Raw genomic sequence first — 22,509 nt, 5'->3', positions numbered from 1 at the left:
GAAAAGCAGCTGAATGATCTTACAGCATAGCTCAGCTGGGATTTTTTAGGGGCAACATAACTGTGAACAAGGATCCTCTCTCTCCACAAACAACTCACTGGAGGGTGACCCTGGTGTACTAGTGTTGAATTTCAAGATTTCACAGCAGTTTAAAAAGATGCTCACAAGAGAATACTTGTAAAATGAACAAAAGAACATCAGCACATTTTTTCTTCTCCTGCCCCTTGACAGTGGCCTGGGAGAGATTTTGGGGAAGTTTGGGGTAAATTCAGAGACTTTTGCAGAGCTGGCACTCAGGACTGACCCTTATTTTTCAACCTTTGGCCATGCTATGGGCATAAAGTACACATGTACAGTCTTTAAGCAGGTGTGCCAGCATCAGGCAATAATCAGCAGATGGTGCAGGCATCATCCCTGCTGTGAGCACTGCTCAATGTCAGTGTAAGGCACACCACAGGATCATAGAAACATTTTGGTTGGACAAGACCTTTAAGATCCATCAAGTCCAACCATTAACTCTACCAAGTCTGGTGCTGAACAGTGTACTAGAAATGGTACAGAATGGTGCAGAAATGGGCACCGGGGACTTCTCCCACATCCAGCATGCCAGTTCTGAGAGCCCAGGTGCCCTGCAGCGTGGCAGCCTCTGCTTGCATAGCTCAGTCAAGGGGGTGATCCCAGGGCCCACCACTGTCCTCCCACCCTTTGTCTGGGGGGAAAGTTTCTGTGCAGCCAGGGGCTTGCTTGCTGTATGGCCTGGGAAGTGGAGGAAGGCTCTCTTGCCAAAGTAATGCACTACAATGGATGCTTGTGGTCCTGAAATGAAGAAGGATGAGACACCAGATAACAGGATCTTGTGGTTTGGGCAGTTTTTGTGGAAAAATCCAGGAGGTGTGAGGTGGCATTGTTGGCTTTTGGTGAGAGGATGGAGCTGGCCACCTCTCTCTATGTGCTTTAGGAGCAGAGAGCTGTTTCTGCAGGTGGTACACTAAATCATGGATTGGAAATCATCAGCTTTGTGGTGATTAGTCCTAGATGTTTGTCCTCTAGTGGCAGTTTTAATATAACATCTCCAGATGCTGGAGATTAATTTTCTTTGTTTGTCTTTCTGGAGTTAGTGAAAGTCTTGAGGCTTCCTTCTGCCAGCACAACAGCACCAGTGAGTCTCTTCCAGGATCACAGTGTACTGAATTTGGACACCTTCCCTGGTAGCTTCTGATGAATTTCTCCTCTTGCTTTGCAGATCACAGGCGTTATCCTTCTTGCAGTTGGAGTCTGGGGCAAGCTTACCCTTGGCACATACATCTCTCTCATTGCTGAGAACTCCACCAATGCCCCCTATGTGCTCATCGGTACGGGTACCACAATCATCATCTTCGGGCTTTTTGGCTGCTTTGCCACTTGTCGTGGCAGCCCATGGATGCTGAAACTGGTAAGCACACCACAGTGTCTTGAGCAAGAGGGGAAAAGGTTTTGTTGATGTATTGGGATTCCCTCCATCTCCTGCCAAGCTTCGCCAGATGTTAACGTGTTTTTTTAGGCACATCAGCTAGATTTTAATGATTTTAATGTTCAACACGTGTGTCTTTTGGACAAAGACAGGGAAAGAAATCTTTGCCAAACCCAGCTGTTGATTGTGTATGAATGCATTATACTACTGCACAGCATACAGGCTCATGTGTGGTTGAAAGCAGGGTAAAACATTGCTGAAGAACTGCTCTGTGAGTAATTCTACAATCGTTCTGTTTTTCTGTGAGCCAGACAGATAGGTATATTTACAGTCTTCAAAATTTCCAAAGCATTATAGATGTAGAATTAATTTGAAGTGTATTTTAAAGGGATCACTTTAATACTCTGATGTGAAATCTATGCAAAAAATAGTTGGTGGCTTCTAGAAGTACTCCAACCTTTCGTTTTTTCTGCTAACAACTGGAATAAAACAAACCAACACCAGAAAACGAAGCTGTGTATGACACACATACACATCCTCATCTCAAAAGCAGCATGGACTTGAGGTACACTAAGCAGAGTACGGCAGCTGTCTCTCAGTCCAGTTTAACCCCTCTCCTTAGAAGTTTCTCTGTTCTGGGTTTTCCAGCCCACTTTAAAATGCAATGTAACTGCAAATAGGTGAAACAAATATGATAAACTGTGCTTTGAGAAAAACTTAGGAGCAAAATCTGATACACATAATGATTTGAAGAGCAAGAATAGCACTTGTGATGCGCTGAAATAGTGGAGAAAGGAATGACAGTACAAGGTATCTCCTGTGTAATATTTTGAGGATAATGCTCTAAGGAGATGGGAATGATTCTTCTCCAGTTTGAACTGGATTAAAAAAAAAATCCAAGCAAACCATCTTAAAGAACATTAATTTCCTCAGTTGGTGGCACAGAAGGGGAGAGGTGGCAGCTGCTGCTGAGTTGGCAGGTATATGCTGGTGGCCAGCTGGCACGTTCTTAATGCTGTCATACACACACCACTACTGTCTCCTTCTGGTGATGGGCTATCATGTAGAGCCTTGTTGGAGTTATTGTAGTCCACACCAGAAAGGGAAAAAGGTGAAAGAAGATCTAAGTCCATAGAAACTCAGGCTTCATAAGTCATGTAATGTTTTTATAGCTGTGTCACTCACAGTGTCACGTGCTGTTCCAACCACATGGTTCTATTTTCATTTTACACATAAGAAATATTTCAGAACCTTCTCTCCTGAACAGAATACAGGCAGTGACTTGACATCTGCATTAATTGTAGAGAAAGACTTTTCTACTCCCCCCACTGTTGTCCTCCCTTTTCGAACAGCCTTCCATTAAAAATAATATTTCCCTCTTTCCATTAAATCTTGCTAGGACGGAATTTAATTTAAAATGTTTCCTTTTTTAAAGAACTCTTATTTAGCATACGGAGAAAAAATGTAATTTTCCCTTCAGAATATTAATCCTCAACTTGAAATTTTACCATCCCACTTTGCATTTTTTCTTTAGCTCATTTATTTCTGCTTAGATGTATTTTTAATAGCTTGTGAATGTCTACACTGCGAGTGCTGTTTTCAAGGTTTATTTAGCTCTGGATCCAAATGCTGCTTCTAAAGTCAAACATGAACCTTGGCTCAGCAACATATTTGCAGCATCTGTCTAGTGTTACCATGAGAATATTTCCAGTGAAATCAGTGATTCATTTCATTCATTGGAGAAACTTAAGGAATCAGGCAGCAAATCCCAAGGTAGCAGTGAGATAGATAAACATGAACTAAAAATCTGGAAAAGCCAATTTACTTTAGCAGAGTGCCATACAAACATAGAGGGTCTGTTTGTATTCCTTAGTGCAAGGTCAAAACCTGAGTGACTTGGATCCATCTCTGGCATGTGGCTATGTTTGAATTTATATTAGAACACTAAGAAATACAGGAACAGAACTGTCAGTAAATCCAGTAATTAGACAATATATATAATTTGTGAGCTGTATAAACACATGTTCAGGCAATAGCCTATCTATCACCTCCAAAATACCTTTTGGTTTACTAACACACCTTTTAAAGGATGTCTAAAGTGAAAAGTTAAATTTTATGGGGTAACTGGGCAGTGTCCGTGCTGAGACAAAAGCCTGTCACATCCTGACTTCTCTTGCATCTTTCCTTTTCAGTATGCCATGTTCTTGTCCCTGGTGTTCCTGGCTGAGCTAGTGGCTGGAATTTCAGGGTTTGTGTTTCGCCATGAGGTAGGTGGAAATGTGCTGAGTTTGCATGTGGCAATGCCTCCCTGGGCAGGAGCTGCCAAGAAGTTCTTTGGAGCGCAGAGAACGTGTAGGTCGCTGAGCTCGGCATCTCCATACGCATCTCTGTGGATGTGGCTGCTGTGCAACAATAACGTGCACAGCTCTAAAAAACTGATGTAATTCCAAATGAAGGGATTTAGCCAAAGCTCTTGGCCTCAGCTGCCTGATAATTTACTCTGAAGCTATCAGGTTTTGTGCGTCCATCATGTAACATCTTATTTACTTTCTTCCATATGCTGAGGGCTGCAAAATAGATTAAATACTTTTCTTAAACACAGCTTCTTCAGACAGGCAAGTGGTTGTTTATGTAAGGCAGAGAGCACTTCTGCATCAGATCAGACTTAAGGTTTTGTAAATTTTTTTTTTTTTTTGGGGGGGGGGGGGGGGAGTGGGGAGAGAAGGGAGTGGGATGGGATTTTGTTTCTATCCTGAGAATAATAAGGAGAGATTAGAAATAGTGAGGGAGGAAACTGGGGCAAGAAGAAGCTTTAAAAAAACGTGATGGTTTAGAGTTGTAGGAGCACTTCTGCTTTATCCACTTTAATCAGGTCTATCTCTGGCTTTAAGTCTGTGGACCCGCATGCTGTTTGTGCTGAACTAGGACAACCCTATGGACCCTCCTTATCTCTTCTCTTTTTATTAGCTGGTTTTCTAGTCTTCTCTTTTGACATGAGATTTCCCTTGCTACAGGCTTTTTTGATGTCTGCCCTTGCAAGTGGTGGACAGCTTTTAATTTGATGCTGAAATACCTGTCCATCTGCTGAGGATTGCTGTTTCATCTGGCCTCACTTGCAGCAGCCTCAGTGTCAGGATGCTGCTCCCTTTTGAAAGAGACAGTCTCTTGTGAAGGTCACAGTCATGTGGGTTGGTCAAATAATCTTCTACCCAGACCCTTCAGCACCCAGTCAAAATGACCTTCTCCAGAAGCCTTTGTGAGGGGGACAAGGGCTGCCACCTGGTCAAGGTGTTCATGTCTTGTTTTGATGCCACTGGCTTTTGTCACCAAGGTGTTTACACAAGCTTTGGCTTCCACCAGGCGTCCATGAGCAGAGAAAAGCATGCAGCCTCCTTCATCCTTAGTGCTGGAACAAAGTTCTTGGGAAAAAAAGCATCAAAAGATATCTTTCTTCTAGGTTTAGTAATTTTCTGCTTTTTAAAATATAGCAGTTTGCTGGGGTAGTTTCCAATCTATGTGCAATAGACTCCACTTGAAAAAGGGCATGAATGACTCCTGAAAGTTAAGGAAGAGCTCTGCCAGCTCTGAAAATAGTCTTAAAAATGGGTGGGAAGAGCTAGTTTGGGTGCCTTGTTGGGTTTGGAAATATGAATTTGAGTTAACTTCCTGCGAAAACTGGTTCAGATGTTACACTTTTCCTTGCTGGTATTTTCTTTGCCCTACAGATCAAGGATACTTTCCTTAGGACATATACTGAAGCAATCCAGAATTACAACAAGAATGATGAGCGCAGCCAGGCAGTGGATAACGTACAGGAAAGCGTAAGTCTAAAATTGAATATTAAAAATTAATGAATAAAGGGAGACAAAGAATATATTCGGATTTAATCACAGAACATGAAATGTCAGTGGTTTAATCTGCAAGCAAAATCAGAGGCTGGCAAAGCTGGAAAAATATTTCAATTGATATACTTGTCCAAGATGCTTAATTTTTAAAGAGCAAGCTACTAAAGATGGGGCCTGTCCCATTGCTTTTTTGCTGGTTCCAGATCAGGAATTAGGCTTAGGAGCCAGTTTTATCCCTTAGGAATAAGGTGCTCTTAAGGGAATCTGTCAATATGATTATGAAATGTTGTAAATTTGAGCTGGATGAGACACGATTTTGTAATCTAGTATGCTGTATTTCTGATAAACTACAGCAGTTCTCAGAGGCTGGCAGAGGAGACCTAGTGAGTTAAGGGGAGAAGCAGAATGTATTTCCTCCAAAGGAAAAGTGGAAGCAGTTCTTTGGCCATGCTGGAAGGATGAATTACATGCTCAGTGTAAGAGCCTTTCTGACACAGAGGATGTGGTAGCAGGGCAATGGGAGATTGCCTTGCCTTCCAGCAGGGCACAGGGCACGAGCAAATGCCACAGCATGACAAAACTATCTGGAGATTCCAGCCACAAGGAACCAAATCCATCAACCACAACACAGAATGATAAAATCCACATTTAAATTCCTACTGGAAACTATACCATAGCAAGAAGCTGTCCCTCCATCTCACAATTCATTCTGTGAGCCAGTTAACTTTTCACATGATTTTAACTTGCTGAACAGCTGAAATGTTAATGTAACTCTATTAATGACTACTAGATCTTCAGAAATTACATAATTGCATGTTGGACCCCTCAGCATCTTTGAAACAGTGGTTCTAACCTGGCTTCTCTGGGTTAGCAGATTACTGTACGGTCCTAAACTGAGTGTATTCTGCTGTCAAATTGTCTGGCTGCCTAATATTAACTTGTATTTGGAATTTTAGATTCCTTGGATTTGGCTAACGTAAATATTTTTGAGTAATTGCTCAGCGTTTCTGTTGTAGAAAAACATTCATTTCATTTGTAGCTCTGTTTTTACTGGAACAGCCTTTATAAGCCTTCCTTATGCAGAAAATTGAGCACGCACTCCATATCTTTGAGTGACTATCTTCTAGCTTAGCATCTAGAGCAGAATATCCTTCCCAAACTTAAAGTTTTTCAGCTGATTCCGTAGACACACTCTATGATCATATGGTTTCCTTCTATTTATGGCTCAGTGAATTTCCTAAAAATTGTTTTGTTGAGTTCAAGAGGCTTGGTTCACCTTAGCCCTTTTTACTAGTTTGACACGGTATGTGCTACATGTAATTCTAATACTTTGGGGGTTTTAAGGTCATTTTTTTTTTACTGCATTGTGAGGCTCTGTCTTGAATTTCCAGAATTACTTTAATCAAATAAATAAGCAAAGCAAACAAAAGAAAAATATAAAAATCCCCATTTCACCTGAAAATACTTTATGGCTGGAGCTTTGTCAAATGTTACAAGCAATAGCTCTGCTCATAAAAAACTATTTTTTTCTTTAGTAGGTCATTTGTTCCTATCTTCTCTAAATGACATTCCTGATACTTTTGTGATAGAGTGGGGGATGGTACCTACTTTTCAAAAGTGGAACTTGTCTTTATTTTGATGAGCATCTCATTAAGTGGGCAGTGATTATTCTGTACTAGTTTTAATTCTGGCTTGTTTGTTTATCTGCTTGTTTGTTTTAAATCTACCTCTTATTCCTCATAGCTGAGCTGCTGTGGCATTCAGAGTTACACCAACTGGAGCACCAGCCCTTACTTCTTCAAACACGGCATCCCTACAAGCTGTTGCATGAACTCCAGTGACTGTAACACTCAGGATCTGCGCAACATGACTGTGGCTGCCACTAAAGTAAACCAGAAGGTACCAATAATGTTATGCCAGAGGCACTTGTTGTGAAACCATCCCCTACACCAGTAGAGTGTGTAGCTGCTTACATATAGAATCACAGAATCATAGAATTGGCTGGGTTGGAAGGGACCTCAGAGATCATCAAGTCCAACCCTTGATCCACTACTGCTGCAGTTACCAGACCATGGCACTGAGTGCCACATCCAGTCTCTTTTTAAAGATCTCCAGGGACAGAGAATCCACTACTTCCCTGGGCAGCCCATTCCAATGCCTGATCACCCTCTTCGTAAAGAAATTCTTTCTAATATCCAACCTAAACCTCCCCCGGCAGAACTTGAGACCGTGCCCTCTTGTCTTGCTGAGAGTTGCCTGGGAAAAGAGACCAACCCCCACCTAGTTACACCCTCCTTTCAGGGAGTTGTAGAGAGCGATGAGGTCTCCCCTGAGCCTCCTCTTCTCCAGGCTGAACAGCCCCAGCTCCCTCAGCTTCTCGTCATAGGATCTGTGCTCGAGTCCCTTCACCAGCCTGGTTGCCCTCCTTTGGACCTGTTCCAGTACCTCGATATCCTTCCTAAACTGAGGGGCCCAGAACTGGACACAGTACTCAAGGTGTATTTCATTTCAAATGGTTGGTTCATAACATTTGTATTGGGCTGGAGTTATGGTAAGGATGGACTTCACCCCCACACTTGCTTTCACGTTCTTTAGGGTGGCCTTTCTCAAATGATCAAATAATGGTTTTGGGGAGAAGGGCATTTGTTTCCCTTCCTCACAGCAGAGGATGAGGTACAGCACTGCACACAGAGGCACAGGACCAAAAATGGTACATGTGTTGAGCTCCCCTAGAGATCTAGGTCAGTCAGCACTTCTCTGCTTCCCTGCTTGCTCCTGCTGAATGCAATAGATTTTTGTTGTGGACAAAGACATAGCTAGGTGGAGGGAAGGGCAAGCTTTACTCTTGATTGTGTTCAAACAGTAATTTCAGTTGCCATAGCCTACCTGTCATTCCAAACAGAAAAAATACAGATGATGGACAACAAATGTTGTGGTTGGCTGGTACCCTGACAGTAACTGTTTAAGAAGAACTTTGAACATGTGCTGCTGCAAGCATAGCACAGTTAATGTGACCCCTTCCCTGGGTTCACCTGAAGGTGCACATTAGGTAAACAGGAAAGAAAGGAAAAATTGGATAATAAAAATACAGAAAACATGGTGAAAGGAAGGAATAGAGAGAAAATACTGCAGCATACATAGCAGACGCTGCACTGCAGAAACACAGCTCAAGTTAGTGCTTTAAGTACTGCATCACCAGTTCTTTCTCACTTGAGATTTGCAAGAGAGGAAATTTGTTTGTTGGTAAAAGGAATATTTTGGTCAAATCGTAAGTTGCATCATAGCTTAGTCAGACTTACAGAGTATTTTCTTTTCTTTTTTTTTTTCAGATTTTAATTAAAAATAAATAAATAAAGATCCTAAGCAGATAACAGAGGAGGTATGAGAATGCCTCTATCATATGTTTCTACCATTTTCACTTTAGTCACCTATGAATCAGGAGATTGGAGTGATGGCTGAGCACAGCCTGAAACATCTTTCTTTGAAAACCAGTCAAGTGGGCCACATTTTCTAGCATATATTTAAAAAAATACATAGTAGAGGATTATTTTCCCCTAAGCCTTTCTTTTCTGTAAGAGTTTAATGAGAACCACTTGTTGCAGACATATATTGAACATTACCGATGTCCATCTCTTACAAAACTAAAAGTCACGACCAGCAAATTAATCTTGCAAGGTTTCATGGATCTGAAGGATGAACCACTCCATTCCATTGCACTTTGTGAACTTTTTGTAACTTTCAGTTTTTGTAGAAGGGGAAAGAAGGTGAGAGGCAGGACAGGGTGGATTTAGGGGACATCCACTATAGCCAGCATCCCCTTAAAACAGACTGGGCAGTCCTGCTTTTGCCCACCTTCCCAGCAGGAAAGCTTTTTGGTGATACTTTCACTCCACCACCAGGCCCCACCTTCCCAGCTCAGCATGGACACACACTCTGAACCTTTCCTGGCTGCATAACTGAGTGGGTCCCATGTGCATTCCCAGCACCAATCTGGTGTTTCCCTGAAGTGTTGGGCTTGCTCGGTGTGCTCGGCCTGCACAGAGAAATCTCTGTCAACTTGTGAGTTCCTCCTGGCAAAGGAGGTATGCAAAATTGTAGGAAGCAACGAAGGGATGAATCAGCTAGTCCAGGGCTAGTAACTCACTTTTTCCTGTGCTTGCTTCTAAGTGCCTCCCCTGCATATGCACAACTTTCCTGGCAGAAGAGGAGTGCTGATTCCTCAGGAAGCAGTTGACTTAATTCCTTGATTTAATTACCTAGGGGAAGTGTGACTGTCCTGCAACATCTGAAAGCTTTTGTCCCATTTTCTGAGATAGCCATTTGTAATCAAAGGCTGCAAAGGTTTCTGTTGAGCATTTATGAGGTCTCAGAGTTGTTCAAAACACTGGAGCAATGTGGGATGTTTCTGAAAGGGGCATGAGAATAAAAAGCAAGTGGGAAGAAATATTGTATGGCCTTATGCTCACGCTTCAGATAGGAACTAAACATTGTTGCTTCTGACCCAAGACTCTTGCTCGTCTTGGGAATAGGCACTTTGCTCTGTGAATGTTGGAGAAAAAGCAAAATACAAATTGTCTGTGTTGTGGAAGACCTTTGTTAGAGTTCCTGTAGATCAGTAAATTTGGTGTACATCTTTTCAGTGGATCCTGCAAAGTGATCAGTAAGACAAGTTCTCTATGAGGTAATCAAATTGCTAGCAGTTTATGAGGACTAATAGTGAATTATCCAAAGAGGATTAAACTAATGATCTATTTGCAGGATTAAAAGACAACATTCTTGGATTTTCTTGGCCAATTCTACACTAACTTACTTAGTGACCTTGGGTAAATTATGTAGTCTCTGTCTGTTTCTTCATCTCAGATGGGACAAATTCCTAACTTCAAGAGCTGACATTAGGATTAGCTAATTAATGTTCATACAGTTCTTTTCATTACCAAAAAACCTCTCAAACTCCCTCTTTCTAAAATCTTAATAAAGCGGTGGATGCATGGACTTAAGAATGCTTGAATACTTACTAAATTGTCACTTCTGTCCTCCAAATCAGCACCCAGAGGTGCACACACAGTGCTTCACATACTGCACTGTAACCGTGTGTGCAACTCCTGGCTGCCTCTTGCACCCTCACTCCTTGCCCACTAAGAACTGAGGAATTAAGCCAAATCTGTGCAATCCACTTCAGGCAACAGAAGATTGTGGTTTGGGAAAACACAGCCTTCAAATGAGGAGAGCGATCAAACTATCTCCCTTTCATGTTTCTTTAACAAGATCTTCTGTCTCCCTCAAATTACCATTGCTGTTGGATGTTGCATCACTTGAAGGTTGTTGAACAGAACAGATTTCAGAGGAGCTGGGAGAACATTAAGCCATGTCAGACAGAATTAAAACACTGCTTGAGAAATCTAATCTCATTTCATAATGTGTAAGATACACACAACTATAGTTGCTTGATGTGTTAAATAAGCAAGCTTGAATCTGACATACTGTACACAGTTGTAAGATGTAATTAAGGATTAATAGGTACACATAAACAGTTCAGAACTGAATTATAGCTATGCTGGTCCTCAGCAACCAACAAGTTTACCACTTCATTACTCTCAGTATTAAATAAAATGTCCTCTGCTATTATAAAAGAGGTTGAAGAAACCATCCTTTCCTTCTAGCTGTTATTTTTTAACAAACATCCAATGCTCTAAAGTTGTATAAAGAGTTCCTGATGTGTTTGCAGAAGTGAAGGGAGTGTGGATGGAGGTCAAGTTCTCTCTTATGGGCTGGAAGTCCAAACTGGGAAAGGGAATTAACTGTTATTTCTGGGCTTTTTCCAATTTCTGGTAAGTTGGATAAAGTTAGTAAATAAAATGCCTCTGGACTGGCTTTGCACTGAGTGCTGTTGTTCATTTTAGGAAGGAAGCATAACAAAAGGGGCCGAGAAGTGGATTTGGTGGGCAGATAGGTTAGTAATGAAAAAAAAAAAGATGGGAACTTTTTATTTTCTTCAAGTTTTGCACCGTTTGTTTAGATCCATTTAGACACCACAAACTGGGAAAGCTTATTTCAAATGCTGTTTTGGGAAGCAGAGTAGGTGAAGAGAGAAAATGATCACACTGAAGGGGGTATCTCAAAAAAGCCTATGTAAGAAAAAAGCAGAAATGTTTATGAATCTTCTGGCCACAGTGTAGGCTGTGAATTGAGGCACAAGAAAGCAAGTCAGCTGAGGGATTCAGGGTCTGAGCTAGAGACAAAATGGAGTTTGGGGTGCAGGACAGGGAATTTTATATTCAAGAGCAAACAAGTTTCAAAACTTCATGCAAACCCCTTGATAACTTTATTAGATGGTTTAAAATTATACAGTACTCAGTACCTTGCCTGGTGTTCTGTGAGGGCAAGCAGAAGGCTTAGGTGCCTGAAGCATCTTTGTGTTAAATATATGGAGTATTAGGAAATCATCGTCATTTATTGGTTTTTGACACTAGTTTTGTGTTATGACATTACCTTATATTTTTGCTTGTTTACTTTCAGGTCAAAGCTATATTAATGTTTTTTCTAACAATGTGAACAGACTTTCTTTAATAAGACCTATAAAAATGAGTGCAACATCCCTTTTACCTTTTTAATGTACTGAAATAGATTTATTTTTTAAAATAACTGGGTTTGCCACCACTTTCTATCATTCATTCAGAATTGTTATTAAATAAAAAGGTGACACTGTTGGAAATTACAGCAAAAATATTGTCTAGCCCAAGTCCATTTTAAATGAGAAATTTGTTTGCATGCCTTCTTGGCAGGGAAGGTCGATATAAGGAATGATTATGTTTGTATTCCAGGGCTGTTATGACTTGGTGACCAGTTTTATGGAGACAAATATGGGAATCATAGCTGGAGTGGCTTTTGGGATTGCATTCTCACAGGCAAGTGCATAAATGTTTCCTTTGCCCCCTTTATTTCCCCTATCTCTTTTTCTTTACCCAGACTTGAAGGAAGGAAGGATTATGAAAAGGGACTGAACTCAGCATGCTCATTAGTCCTGAGGTCATCTGTTCATTGATTTTCTTTTTTTCAACTTAAATGAAGTTTCTCCCTGGGAATATCAGTTACGGCTGAGCTAATGACTAGCTCAAGGAAAACAACTTGCCCCTCCACTGGGTCAAATGGAGGTTAACCCAATAAAACATTGGCTTCAATTGAGCATAAACAGCTAAGAAGACAAATAGCTTATCCATTGTTTGGATAGGCTTCTATCTTTTAAGCACTCATATTTTTTCATTCAAGCAACACTGAAAATATGAATTTATGTTTTGAAAGACTTATGTTTATCCAGTGGCTGGAAAAACTGAGGTGCTAGGAGAAATTATTTGACTTGTTAAAACTCATTAATTCAGTTAGCAAGCTACTTGTAGGCTTAAGCTGTGCTGCACTGGAAACAAGGGACTTGCCAGTGCTGTTGTCCAGGATGGGCAAGTGAATTAATGTGTGGACTGTGGGGTCCTCTTGCCCCTGCTGCCCCAGTGGTCAGCCTGTGCTTGGCTACTCAGTGGTGTAGTTACATCTCTCAGAGATCCAGTTTGCTCAGCAGTTACAATGGTTTCCAGGTTCTTCAGAGTAATTGTCCCCAGGCCATATGGAAAATATCCTCAGAAGTGCACAGCCCAAGGGAGCTCTGGAACTGTTTGGGCTCAGCCCAGCTGACTGCCCTGTCTTGGGCATATCTGGACACCTGATTTCTTCTAGCCTAGGTGAAGTCAGGTGTGAGAAGCCCATGATTTGGCCAGTCATTCTGTTTCACGTGGACGTAAACATTGGTTCATCATCTTGCCAGCAACTGAGAGCATGTGCACGGCTGTCAGGTCTTCAGGATCCAGAACCAGTGAAACCACCAGTCTGGAGTTGTTGGCGTGTGGAACAGAGAGAATTTTGGTGTGTTTCTTTAATAGGCTATTCTAGTTCTTGTTGAATAGTCACAGCTGTCTTGATAATCATCTCCAACTTTGATTATGACTCAGTTACTGCTGTAAGACTCTGAGCTCTGATTGCAGTTTAGTTTCTAGACAGCCAGAAGACTATAAAAAATATTTTTAAATGCCTTGTGCGGAACTATCCCAACGAAAAATGGGATGAGTAGGATTTTACAATTCATTTGCTGCAGGTGCAAATGCCTCACCTGGGACCAATGCTACCTGAAAGCCTTTAATTGGTGCATCCTATGGATAGGCAAAGCATCATCTTATTTCACCTGAAAGTTGTTTGCAGCTGGGATGTTTTCTCTGGGTCATTGGTTGTTTGTGAGCTGAGGTGTGGGCAGTGTGGCCCCAGCCACGGTAGCCCTTTGGCACAGGGCAAGACCAGCCTGGCAGGCTGCAGGCAGTGATGGGAGTGGTGGCACCTTGCTGCTGCAGTGCCCAGTGAAACCCAGAGTCTGTTTTGGTGCGGTGCTGGCACTCTGAGCAGAAATCCAGCTGCTTGGGGTGTTTGTGAGTGCCTAAAAAGGAGAAGGGATGCAGGGGAGAAAAATGCAGCTCTCCTGGGGTGTGAAGAATAGAAGGCAGCCAGTTATAGTTTACTGTCTAATCTGTTTTGCTGGACCCAATTAGGGACGATGTTTACAAATTGATTTTGGGTTAACAGTGGCTGGCAGTAATGCCAGGCAGTGTTCCAGCTGTAGGCGAGGTTTCATTGTTCCCGCTGAGAATAGGTTTAATCTAAATAAAAGACAAATTAGATCATGTTGCTCTTCTACAGTAAAGCATGCTCAAGGGCCTTTCCTTCCCATGATTTGTTAGGTGTTGACTAGCATGGGGAATGTGCTGATTCCCAGAAATAGGGAAAGTTGATGTAATGGCATCACACATCTTACAGATCTGGCACGGACCTCCCAATCAGAGTCAAGAGTTTTTTAAAAAATTGCTTTGTTGCTGACATCGTCTTCTTGCTTCTCAAGTTTGAAATAATAATAATAAAATACAATTTGATTGGTTTTTGAATTAGATGCCAATGCTGACTTCCAGCTGGAATAATTTCAGTTTAGCAGGTGCTCTTCAGAGCAGCAAAATGATGGCTGTGTTGCGTCCAACAGAGAATAAGATTATGCAAGCAGCGTAGATTATAAAGGGTTTTACCTAAATAAAACCCCATCACAGGCATTAGCTTAAGAGGCACAAGAGGCAGTGGTTGCAGTAGGGTCCTTGAGCAGGGGAATCTCAGCACAGTGTTGAGGCCAAATTGCTCCTTTTGTACTGAAGGACTGGAAGCCAGGCACTATCCACATGCCCACAACCAGTTCTTGAGCATACACAGTTCTTGTCATTTGAGTAGCTGTTCCCATGTAGCTGCAGACCCTCTCTACAGTGCAGCATCCACCTGCCCTCTTTGCTGTTCACATTAATATATGAGTAGCTCTGCCTTGCTGTGACACAGTTCTGGTGCAGACAGCATCCACCTTGCCTGCTGCAACACCTGTCTGAGTGACTGTAGGGAGGCTGAGACTTGGCCCTAGTCCAGGATTACACCTCAGTCACCCCTCACACCCGGGTTAGACTTCAGTCTAGTGTAAGACTGATTGTGTTGCCTCCACCTCTGATCATGGTGGATTCCCCACGGAGATAGGACCTGTGCCAGAGGCATAGCATGGCACTGGAGACTGACTTGGATAAGTGATTTGTGGTATGGAAAATTTGCTGTTTTCTAAAAAAGAGGCAGGGAACCTGGATGCTTGGAGATGTGCATATTGAGAATATGGCAAGGTAAATCATTCAACTAAACAATTATTCCTGATGGATATAAAAATCCAATTTTATCTTACCTGCCCCACTGATGAATTCCCAGTTAGTTCAACACATTTCTATTAATAGAAATGCTTTCAAAGAATGAGAAAAGGTGAAGATACCAAGAATCAAAATAAACTAGGAATTCAAATTGCACTTGAGTTTATCTTCAGTGTAATAAAATGTAATAAATGTCATGCAGGACAGCTTCCAGTCAAGGTTAACTCCTACAGAATAACCGCATTAAGAGGCGGTTATCATATTTGTGATGGGAGATAAGATTGCAATGAAGATGCTGTGGCTGGATTTCAGTGGTCATATCTGAGACAAGCATGAGACGACTGCTAGAAGCTGTGAAGAGTTGAACGACACAAACACTGAATTCTGCACTCTGCAGTGAGCTTTGACCAGCAGAATGCTAGGAAAGAAAACCCACCGGAGGGATAGGGGTTTTCCAGTGCTCTAAGCCAAATAATTTGTCAGCATTTTCAGTTAAAAATCCTGTGGCAGGATCAGAGGGTACCAAGTCAAACTTTCAGTTTTCCCTGTAATAGTTCAGAGGCTAAGATAATCTTAGGGAAAAAAGAGAAGGAAGGGGAAAAGTGAGAGAGAATACAACTGCAGAGCCAAGTCTGACTTCTTATCGCTCAAAAAAAAAGGTATTATTAAAAAAATAATAATAATAAATGGATGAAAGTTGAGATGGGGCATTAGAGAGACAATGTGAGTGAAGGGAAATGAATGGAACTTCTTGCAGCTAGTGTCTTTGCAGGGATCCTTTTATGCCAATTCCTCTTGTGTTTCAAAGGATCTGCGGGGACCTGCTACACAATAGGATAAGGGGCTTCCCCCTGCCTGAAGAACAGAGGTTGCAAGTGATCAAGAAAATGCAGAGTAAGGGGGATGTGGAGACCTCTCATTTCTGGTTTGCAGGCTGGGAGCCTCTAACATTATTTAAATGCAGAGGACTGTAATGAAAGAGCACCATGAGGAAAATTCAGCAACTTAATACAATATTGCCTCTTCTTGGCTACAAGAGGGACAGTACTCTTGTGGTTAAATGTGAAAGTTTACGCACCTTGGAAAAAATGTGTTCTGTGTGTTCAGATTGCTTCTAAAACTGTTATTATAGCTAGAATATAACTATATATGGCTACATATATATTCATTATAGCCAGGTAGTAGCTGGAAATGCTGTATAAAATGTTTATGCAGAGGCTCAATAAGCATGCCATTATTTTTGAGATTTAGCAGTTTAATATTATAGTACTATAACAAATGCAGAAACCAGAATAAGGTCAGAGCCAACAGTTAATAAGTGGGTCAGAGATCAGAAAGATACATTCATGTATAACTTGTTATTCATCTTATGAGAGTGACTTGAGTAAATCAAAACATTGTCACATGCCTGCAAATGCTACAGAACTTAGACATGCTCATTATTAGAGTTACAGCCTGTGTAAATCAGAGGAATTCCTAATTAAACATAGCAGGGGAGTTCTGCTACAGCTGAAGGAGGAAAGAAGCTCTTACTCTGTTCTACCTAGCAGAGCACAGCAAAATATATACACCATTCTCCAAAAGGGAAATCTCATTCTCCAAAATGGTACTGAGCTAAAGAAACATTGCACATGTCAGCAGTGGTAGTGTCAGAGCCTCTCCAGTAAACTCACAGAATGTGGTGGGTTTTCAGCAACACTTCCCAAACAGCCTAATTGATAAAGTCATCCTCCTGGTGATGGGAGTATTTAAGTGTGGAAAGAAATCCAAAGCTAGAACACACTGGCATCCTCATAACCAGTCTGTGGACTCCTGGATGAGTGCATTAGCACTCCAGCTAAAAATTGAGTTTCCTGGTGGAACACCCATCTAGAAAAGTTTAGTAGAAAAGGCAACCAGATGGCTAAAATGTCTTCTTGGTATCAAGTGAGATTTTCAAAACCTGAGGAGCACCCACATCTCTTTTGGCACCTGCCAAAATACAGCTCCTGAACCCTAGAAGCTCAGGTTTTTATTGGAGGTTGGTCAGGAGGGTTTATCTATGCCCCATGTCTAGTGATAAGCAAGGCAGTGTCGTCCATGGTATTTGGTGCCAAAGGTGGGGGTGGTGGGGTAGTGGGGGTGTTGGCCTGCTTTTAAAGGTGATTCTTTGCCCTTTTGAGATGCTTGGAACAGTCCTGCTGGACACTGAAACAAAAGAGGGAGCAAATTTCTGGCAAATTAAGCACGGCCTGACCAGAAATGTGACATCTTAGAGGCAGAAAACAATTTATCCAGATTTGAGGTACCCTGGCTTGGTCTTGCTCTGGGCTGATGCCAGCCTAAATCAAGCAGTCACCTGGTTGAGGAGATGTGTGTTTTGATGATGATTGGGTTAACAGGGAGCGCTGACAGGATGGGGGAAAGGGCAGGCAATGAGAGCTCTTTTGCCTCACCCTTGCAGCCAGGGGTGAGCTGTAACAATCTGGATATGCTCATGGGTTAATTAATTGACCAGTTCAAATGAGCAAAGCAAGGTTGAATTATTTACAGTATATTAACGCTGTTGGCATATGCAGGAAATGCTAACAAACTGCAATAGGCAAAACGCTGAAATGACTGAGTGCTTATTGACGAGTAGAAGCCAGGGATCTGTTTTCAATAATCTGAGTGACAGCCAAGGGAATAGTGAAAGACTTTATTTTTATTTATTTCCAGATTTATAACGCTCATTTTTCCGGTGCCGCATCATTTGTAAGGAAAGCAGAACCACTGGGGGGCAATAGGAAGGTTTTCCCCAGCACTCTGATAGCAAAGTTAAAGGGGCCACCATCTCTGGGTGGTGATGAGGAACCCAGGTGGAGCTTGTGAGTGACCTGCAGCTGGCAGTGTGCTGGTACCCCCACCAGCTTACACAGCCCACGTCTGACTTGTCCAGCTAATGACAGCTGGCTTGAAAAGTAGCAAAAAGACATGCTGTCTATCAAATAAATATGCTCTGGGAACAGTCAAGAGGAAGATGCAATGAAGACAGATGGGAGAATTTAATGCTGCTCTTCTGATTAGAGCAGTCCTTAGACAGGGCATAAATATGTTGTGCGTAATAACCCCAGCACATTAAATCTTTGGTCATCGTGGCCTCTCTTTTGCTCTGCATTTATTTATCTTAACTTCTTACGTTTTACTCTCTTTTGTAACAGTTGATTGGGATGCTGCTGGCATGCTGTCTGTCCCGGTTTATTACTGCTAACCAGTACGAGATGGTGTAACAAGGTGAGCTTTCCCTACCCTTTCCATTTGCTGTTGTCGCTGTGCTGCTTCTCCTGAAGATAGTGGGCAAGTTGTAGATGCTCAGCGTGTTCGTTGAGAATCACATTTTCCCAAGATATTATTTGCTTTAGGATTTTCACCCCAATATTCAGCCAGGGGTGGGGAGGGGGATGAGGGGGGGAAGAAAAAGAAAAGGCAGGAAATGTACTGTTGAATGTTTTGTCATTTAAGTTTTCTTGAAATGAGAGGGAACCCACTTCTCTGGGGTTTTTTTAATCCCCCTCCCCTCTCTTCAGTCTTTCAGGAGTGCGAAGTCCAGAGCCTGTCTGAAGATCAGGAGCTGCAGAACTGGAGAAAGACTGAAACGAATGTTATAGCACACACTGTCTCTCGCACGCACGCACGCACACCCACACCCCCACGAGCAAGCACGTGCGCGCGCACACTCGCACCCCACCTCCCGACCTCTGTCCCATGCGTAGTGTACCATTCTGTGAAGTACCACGGTGCCACCGAGAGCAGCCAGGTCCTCCGGACCCCGACCCCCCCATTCCCACAGCTCGGCCTAGGACGGCACCGTATGTATGTTCTTGGTCACACAGTAGTTGCATTGTAAGTTAACAAAAGTAACTCATTAACAGCGTTGATCGGGCTGTGCATGTAGTGACTGGAGGGCACAATTAGCCTTTCACCATGGTTAATAAGTGTTGCACACGTTCATATAAACTGGTATATGAAATATATATTCTTTTGGGTTTCTCTTAATTTCTTGTTTCGTTTGTTGCTTTACTAAGGTTTTCATCCTTTCCCCCTTCCCGGCGCCTGCCCCCCTTCCCTTAAAAAACAAAGGAATCAGTAACATAACATAAAGATACTTGAAAATGATGTTAAAATGTTGTGCTTGAAGGGAACCGTTATTCCTGATGTTCTTCTACATCTTTGGTTCTTACTCAGTGTTGTATGCCTAGTGCGTATCCCGGTAGGCTTTGTCTAGTGCATTTTGCCTCTGAACCTGATCCTGTGTAATACTGTTATTAAGCTGTGTTGTTGCTTACTGTGAAGGCAGGAATTTTGCTTCCTTTATTTTTATTAGGTAGTTATGAACTAATTGAACTGTGCTGTACTGCGGCCTTCATACTCTTTTCCTGTTCTTTATTTTTCTTTCTTTTTGCATTGAGATTGCAGCCACCAAGTACATTGTTGAATCAAATAAAAATAAAAACAGAGACACACACACAAAAGCAAACAAACAAAAAAAACCACAAAAAAACCCAGGCATATGAAATATTTTTGGGGGAAAGTAAAAGTTTAAAACCTTTTTAAAAAAATAGGACTTTTTTAATAATGCCTCTGTCTAGCATGCCAACGAGAATGCATTGATATTGTGAGTATTTGTGATATACGTATTAATAAATGGAACCATTACAGATTTCTAGCTGCTTCCTTTTCATTCTTTAGTTGTAACAAATTTTTTTCAAGGGGGAGAATGAATGTGAAATGCAAGTGTACAGCTTGGGGTGTTGTGTCTTTTTGCATATTTTAACAACTAACTTGCTTGTGACAGAAAAATGTTATTCATCTGGGGAAAAAAGGGCTGGAATTGTTTCAGAACTAGAAGAACCTTCCACAGCTGGTTTCACCACGTGGCAAATACATACCCTCTGCTTTGCAATTTTCCTTATGACTGGTAACAATCTGCGGTGTTTAATTACCCCATTCTTAGCCCTGTGCTTGATCTTGACATGACGCATTTCTCTCTGATTTTGCTGAGGATGGAGAGAAGAGGGGTTTGAGGCTGAGAAGGCTGGGTAATAGCCATCTTTGCTGCATCGATGGGAAGGCAGGCACTTAACCTCCTCCTCAGCTGGAAATGTGGTTGTTCAAGATCTGGTGGAAAGCCCATGAAAGTTCAAAACTGGAAGTTTTGGACCCAGCCCTTATGTGGGTAATGTGGACAGAGAAGAAGAGTTGAGGAGGGAAGCTCTGTGTCCTTCTGGCTGTGAAGGAGCTGTGCAGAACCTGATTCTGCACAGCCTGTACAGCTGCAGGAGTCCCATCCTCCATCTGTCCATCCATCAGTGCTAATTACTGCAACCCTGGAGTTTTCAGCATCACTTTCCAGTGAACCTTTGAGTGGTTCTGAAGTGGTTGCTGTGCTCTGGCCCACAACTATAAAAAAATCTTGCAGCTTTGCACAGGCAAGAACCTGTTGGCATACAGTGAGGCGGCATGGCATAAAAACCCCCGTGGCATCTTTGGATTTATTCAGAGAGCATTTTCTGAGCAGGGAGGGGTGGATCTTGGAGGCTTTGCCAGGGGGATGGGAAATCAGTATCCCATCTTGCTTCTGAAACACAGGTAGTGGATTTTAAAGATTTGGTCCACTGCCAAAACGAAAAGCCCCTATTTGCATCTTAGCCTCTGCTTCTGTATTTGGTTACAACTTAGAGCTTCACATTTGGCTTCTGTCACACTTTTTCAGCCACACTCTGAAATGCGTGACCCCACCATCTGCAGTCTTCATCAGGTTGTGTTCTCTGGTGCCCAGGAACCAAAGCTCTGGCTGTGCTGAGGGCCAGGCACACTGTTACACCCTTCCACAGGCCTGCTTTGTCTCACTGAAAACATGAGCAACTGCTGTTTTCTTCATCACTTGCATTTTCCCTGCTATGGGGATAAAAAGGCTTGATAGATTTGGGTGAGAGGGGCACTAAGGTGCTGGGAAGTCTAAAGTGCATTTTGTGACAGGATGCTGTCATGGCTGGGGGTGCACTGACTTCCAGCTGAAGATGTGGTTTCCCAAGGTCTTCTGTATCTGAGATTGAGATGTTCCCCTTCCACTGTAAGTAAATAGTACACAGTAAAGTTTGTAGTATTTGTCCTATGAAAGTGTGGAAGTCATTTTATTGATTTTTTTCCCTACCAACCAAACGATTTTACCTTGGAGCAAATAAAGCACTCACAAAGGCAAGCCATCCATCTCCCTCCCTTTCCCCCTGGCCCCCTCCTCCCCCCCATAGCCTGTCAAAACTAATTTGAAATAGAGATTTGTAAATAAGAGAAGAGGAGGTCGCTCCAGAAACTGAAGTCTGCTCTCAATAAAACATTTACCACAAGGGAGCAGGACATCTTTAAATGTGGAGGAAGCCAATACAGGTCCTGCATAAATGCTGTGCAGTTGGCATGGACTTTGCTGGGGACAAAGCCACTCGGTGCTAGTTGCAGCACTCACATTTAGAGTCCCTTCCAAGGGCTTAAAAGCTGTTGCAGCCTCTCGCTCGGTTGCTGGGGCTACACAATGCTGGAGTGATGCCCTTCTCTTGCAGGCTCAGGAAGTTTGCAGGGGGATGTTTTTTCACAGCAGAAAGAACTGGCTCACCAGCTGCCCCAGTTTCTCTCCCCTATTCATCCCTGGGCAAGTCTCCCATCCCCATGGAGAGGAGGGAAAGGGGCGAGGCTGACACCTCCTCCCTCAGGAGCCACCAACAACCTTCCGGAGTGGAAAAGCACCAGCATCTCCTCAGTTTTCTTTCCTTATTTTTTTTTTTTTAATTTATTTCTTTTTTTCTTTTTTCCCTTTCTTTTTTCTTTTTTTCCTTTTTCCCCCTCCTTATTTTTCCTGAAAGAAAGAGTTGTTTGTGCCAAGAGCTGTTTCTTTTGAGGATGCTGATGTTGGGTGACAGGTCAGCAGGCCCCCAAACTGCTCCAGCTTGCCTGCCCCCATTCAGTAAAGCATGTGCTCAGCTTTAAGGCATAAGCAGTGAATTAAATCCATTCAGCAAAGCCCTTCAGTGCGTGCTCAATTGTTTCCCTCAGCCCAGCAGCACTCCTGCTTCTATGGGATATGTGGGTTAATTGGGCTCTCCACAGCTTCTGTGGAGAGGATCAGGCTGTTGAAGGACCCACCAAGGGCTTTCCCTGCAAAATCTCCCTGGCTTGGGCTGGGGCCACACAGCAGCAGCTCTGGCAGAGAAGGCTGCAGTATTGTGGCATCTCCTGCCCTGGGTTCCCCCATGCTTCCCTGCCTCCCTCCTTGGGGGCAGAAGTGAGGTGGTGGAAAGAAGCTGCCGAGTATGGGTTAATTCAGCCAGGCACATGATTCAGGGGGTACCCTGGAGGCTTTTCCTCAGGGGCTGAGGTTCACTCCCTGGCATGAACTGAATCAGCGGTGGAAGGGGGTGGCTCTGCCTGCCTCATCCCTTGGTAAGAA

At 42.7% G+C, this 22,509-nt stretch overlaps 1 protein-coding gene across 1 annotated transcript in view; it reads left to right on the top strand.

Moving 5' to 3' along the window:
- The window catches only part of TSPAN7 (tetraspanin 7), a 98,947-nt gene extending 79,216 nt beyond the window's left edge, over nucleotides 1-19,731 (top strand). Inside the window, exons 2-8 of the mRNA XM_030460246.1 lie at nucleotides 1,244-1,432; nucleotides 3,643-3,717; nucleotides 5,176-5,271; nucleotides 7,039-7,194; nucleotides 12,117-12,200; nucleotides 18,230-18,302; nucleotides 18,596-19,731. Coding sequence (XP_030316106.1) covers nucleotides 1,244-1,432; nucleotides 3,643-3,717; nucleotides 5,176-5,271; nucleotides 7,039-7,194; nucleotides 12,117-12,200; nucleotides 18,230-18,298 — 669 coding nt within the window. The 3' untranslated portion in view covers nucleotides 18,299-18,302; nucleotides 18,596-19,731. The remainder of the gene's footprint in view (nucleotides 1-1,243; nucleotides 1,433-3,642; nucleotides 3,718-5,175; nucleotides 5,272-7,038; nucleotides 7,195-12,116; nucleotides 12,201-18,229; nucleotides 18,303-18,595) is intronic.
- The last annotated feature ends 2,778 nt before the right edge of the window (nucleotides 19,732-22,509 follow it).

The sequence above is a fragment of the Calypte anna genome, chromosome 1 (assembly GCF_003957555.1).
Source record: "Calypte anna isolate BGI_N300 chromosome 1, bCalAnn1_v1.p, whole genome shotgun sequence".
NCBI classification, from domain to species: domain Eukaryota; kingdom Metazoa; phylum Chordata; class Aves; order Apodiformes; family Trochilidae; genus Calypte; species Calypte anna.
The sequence above is the reverse complement of the archived record's forward strand: the minus strand, read 5'-3'. Positions and strand labels throughout refer to the sequence as shown.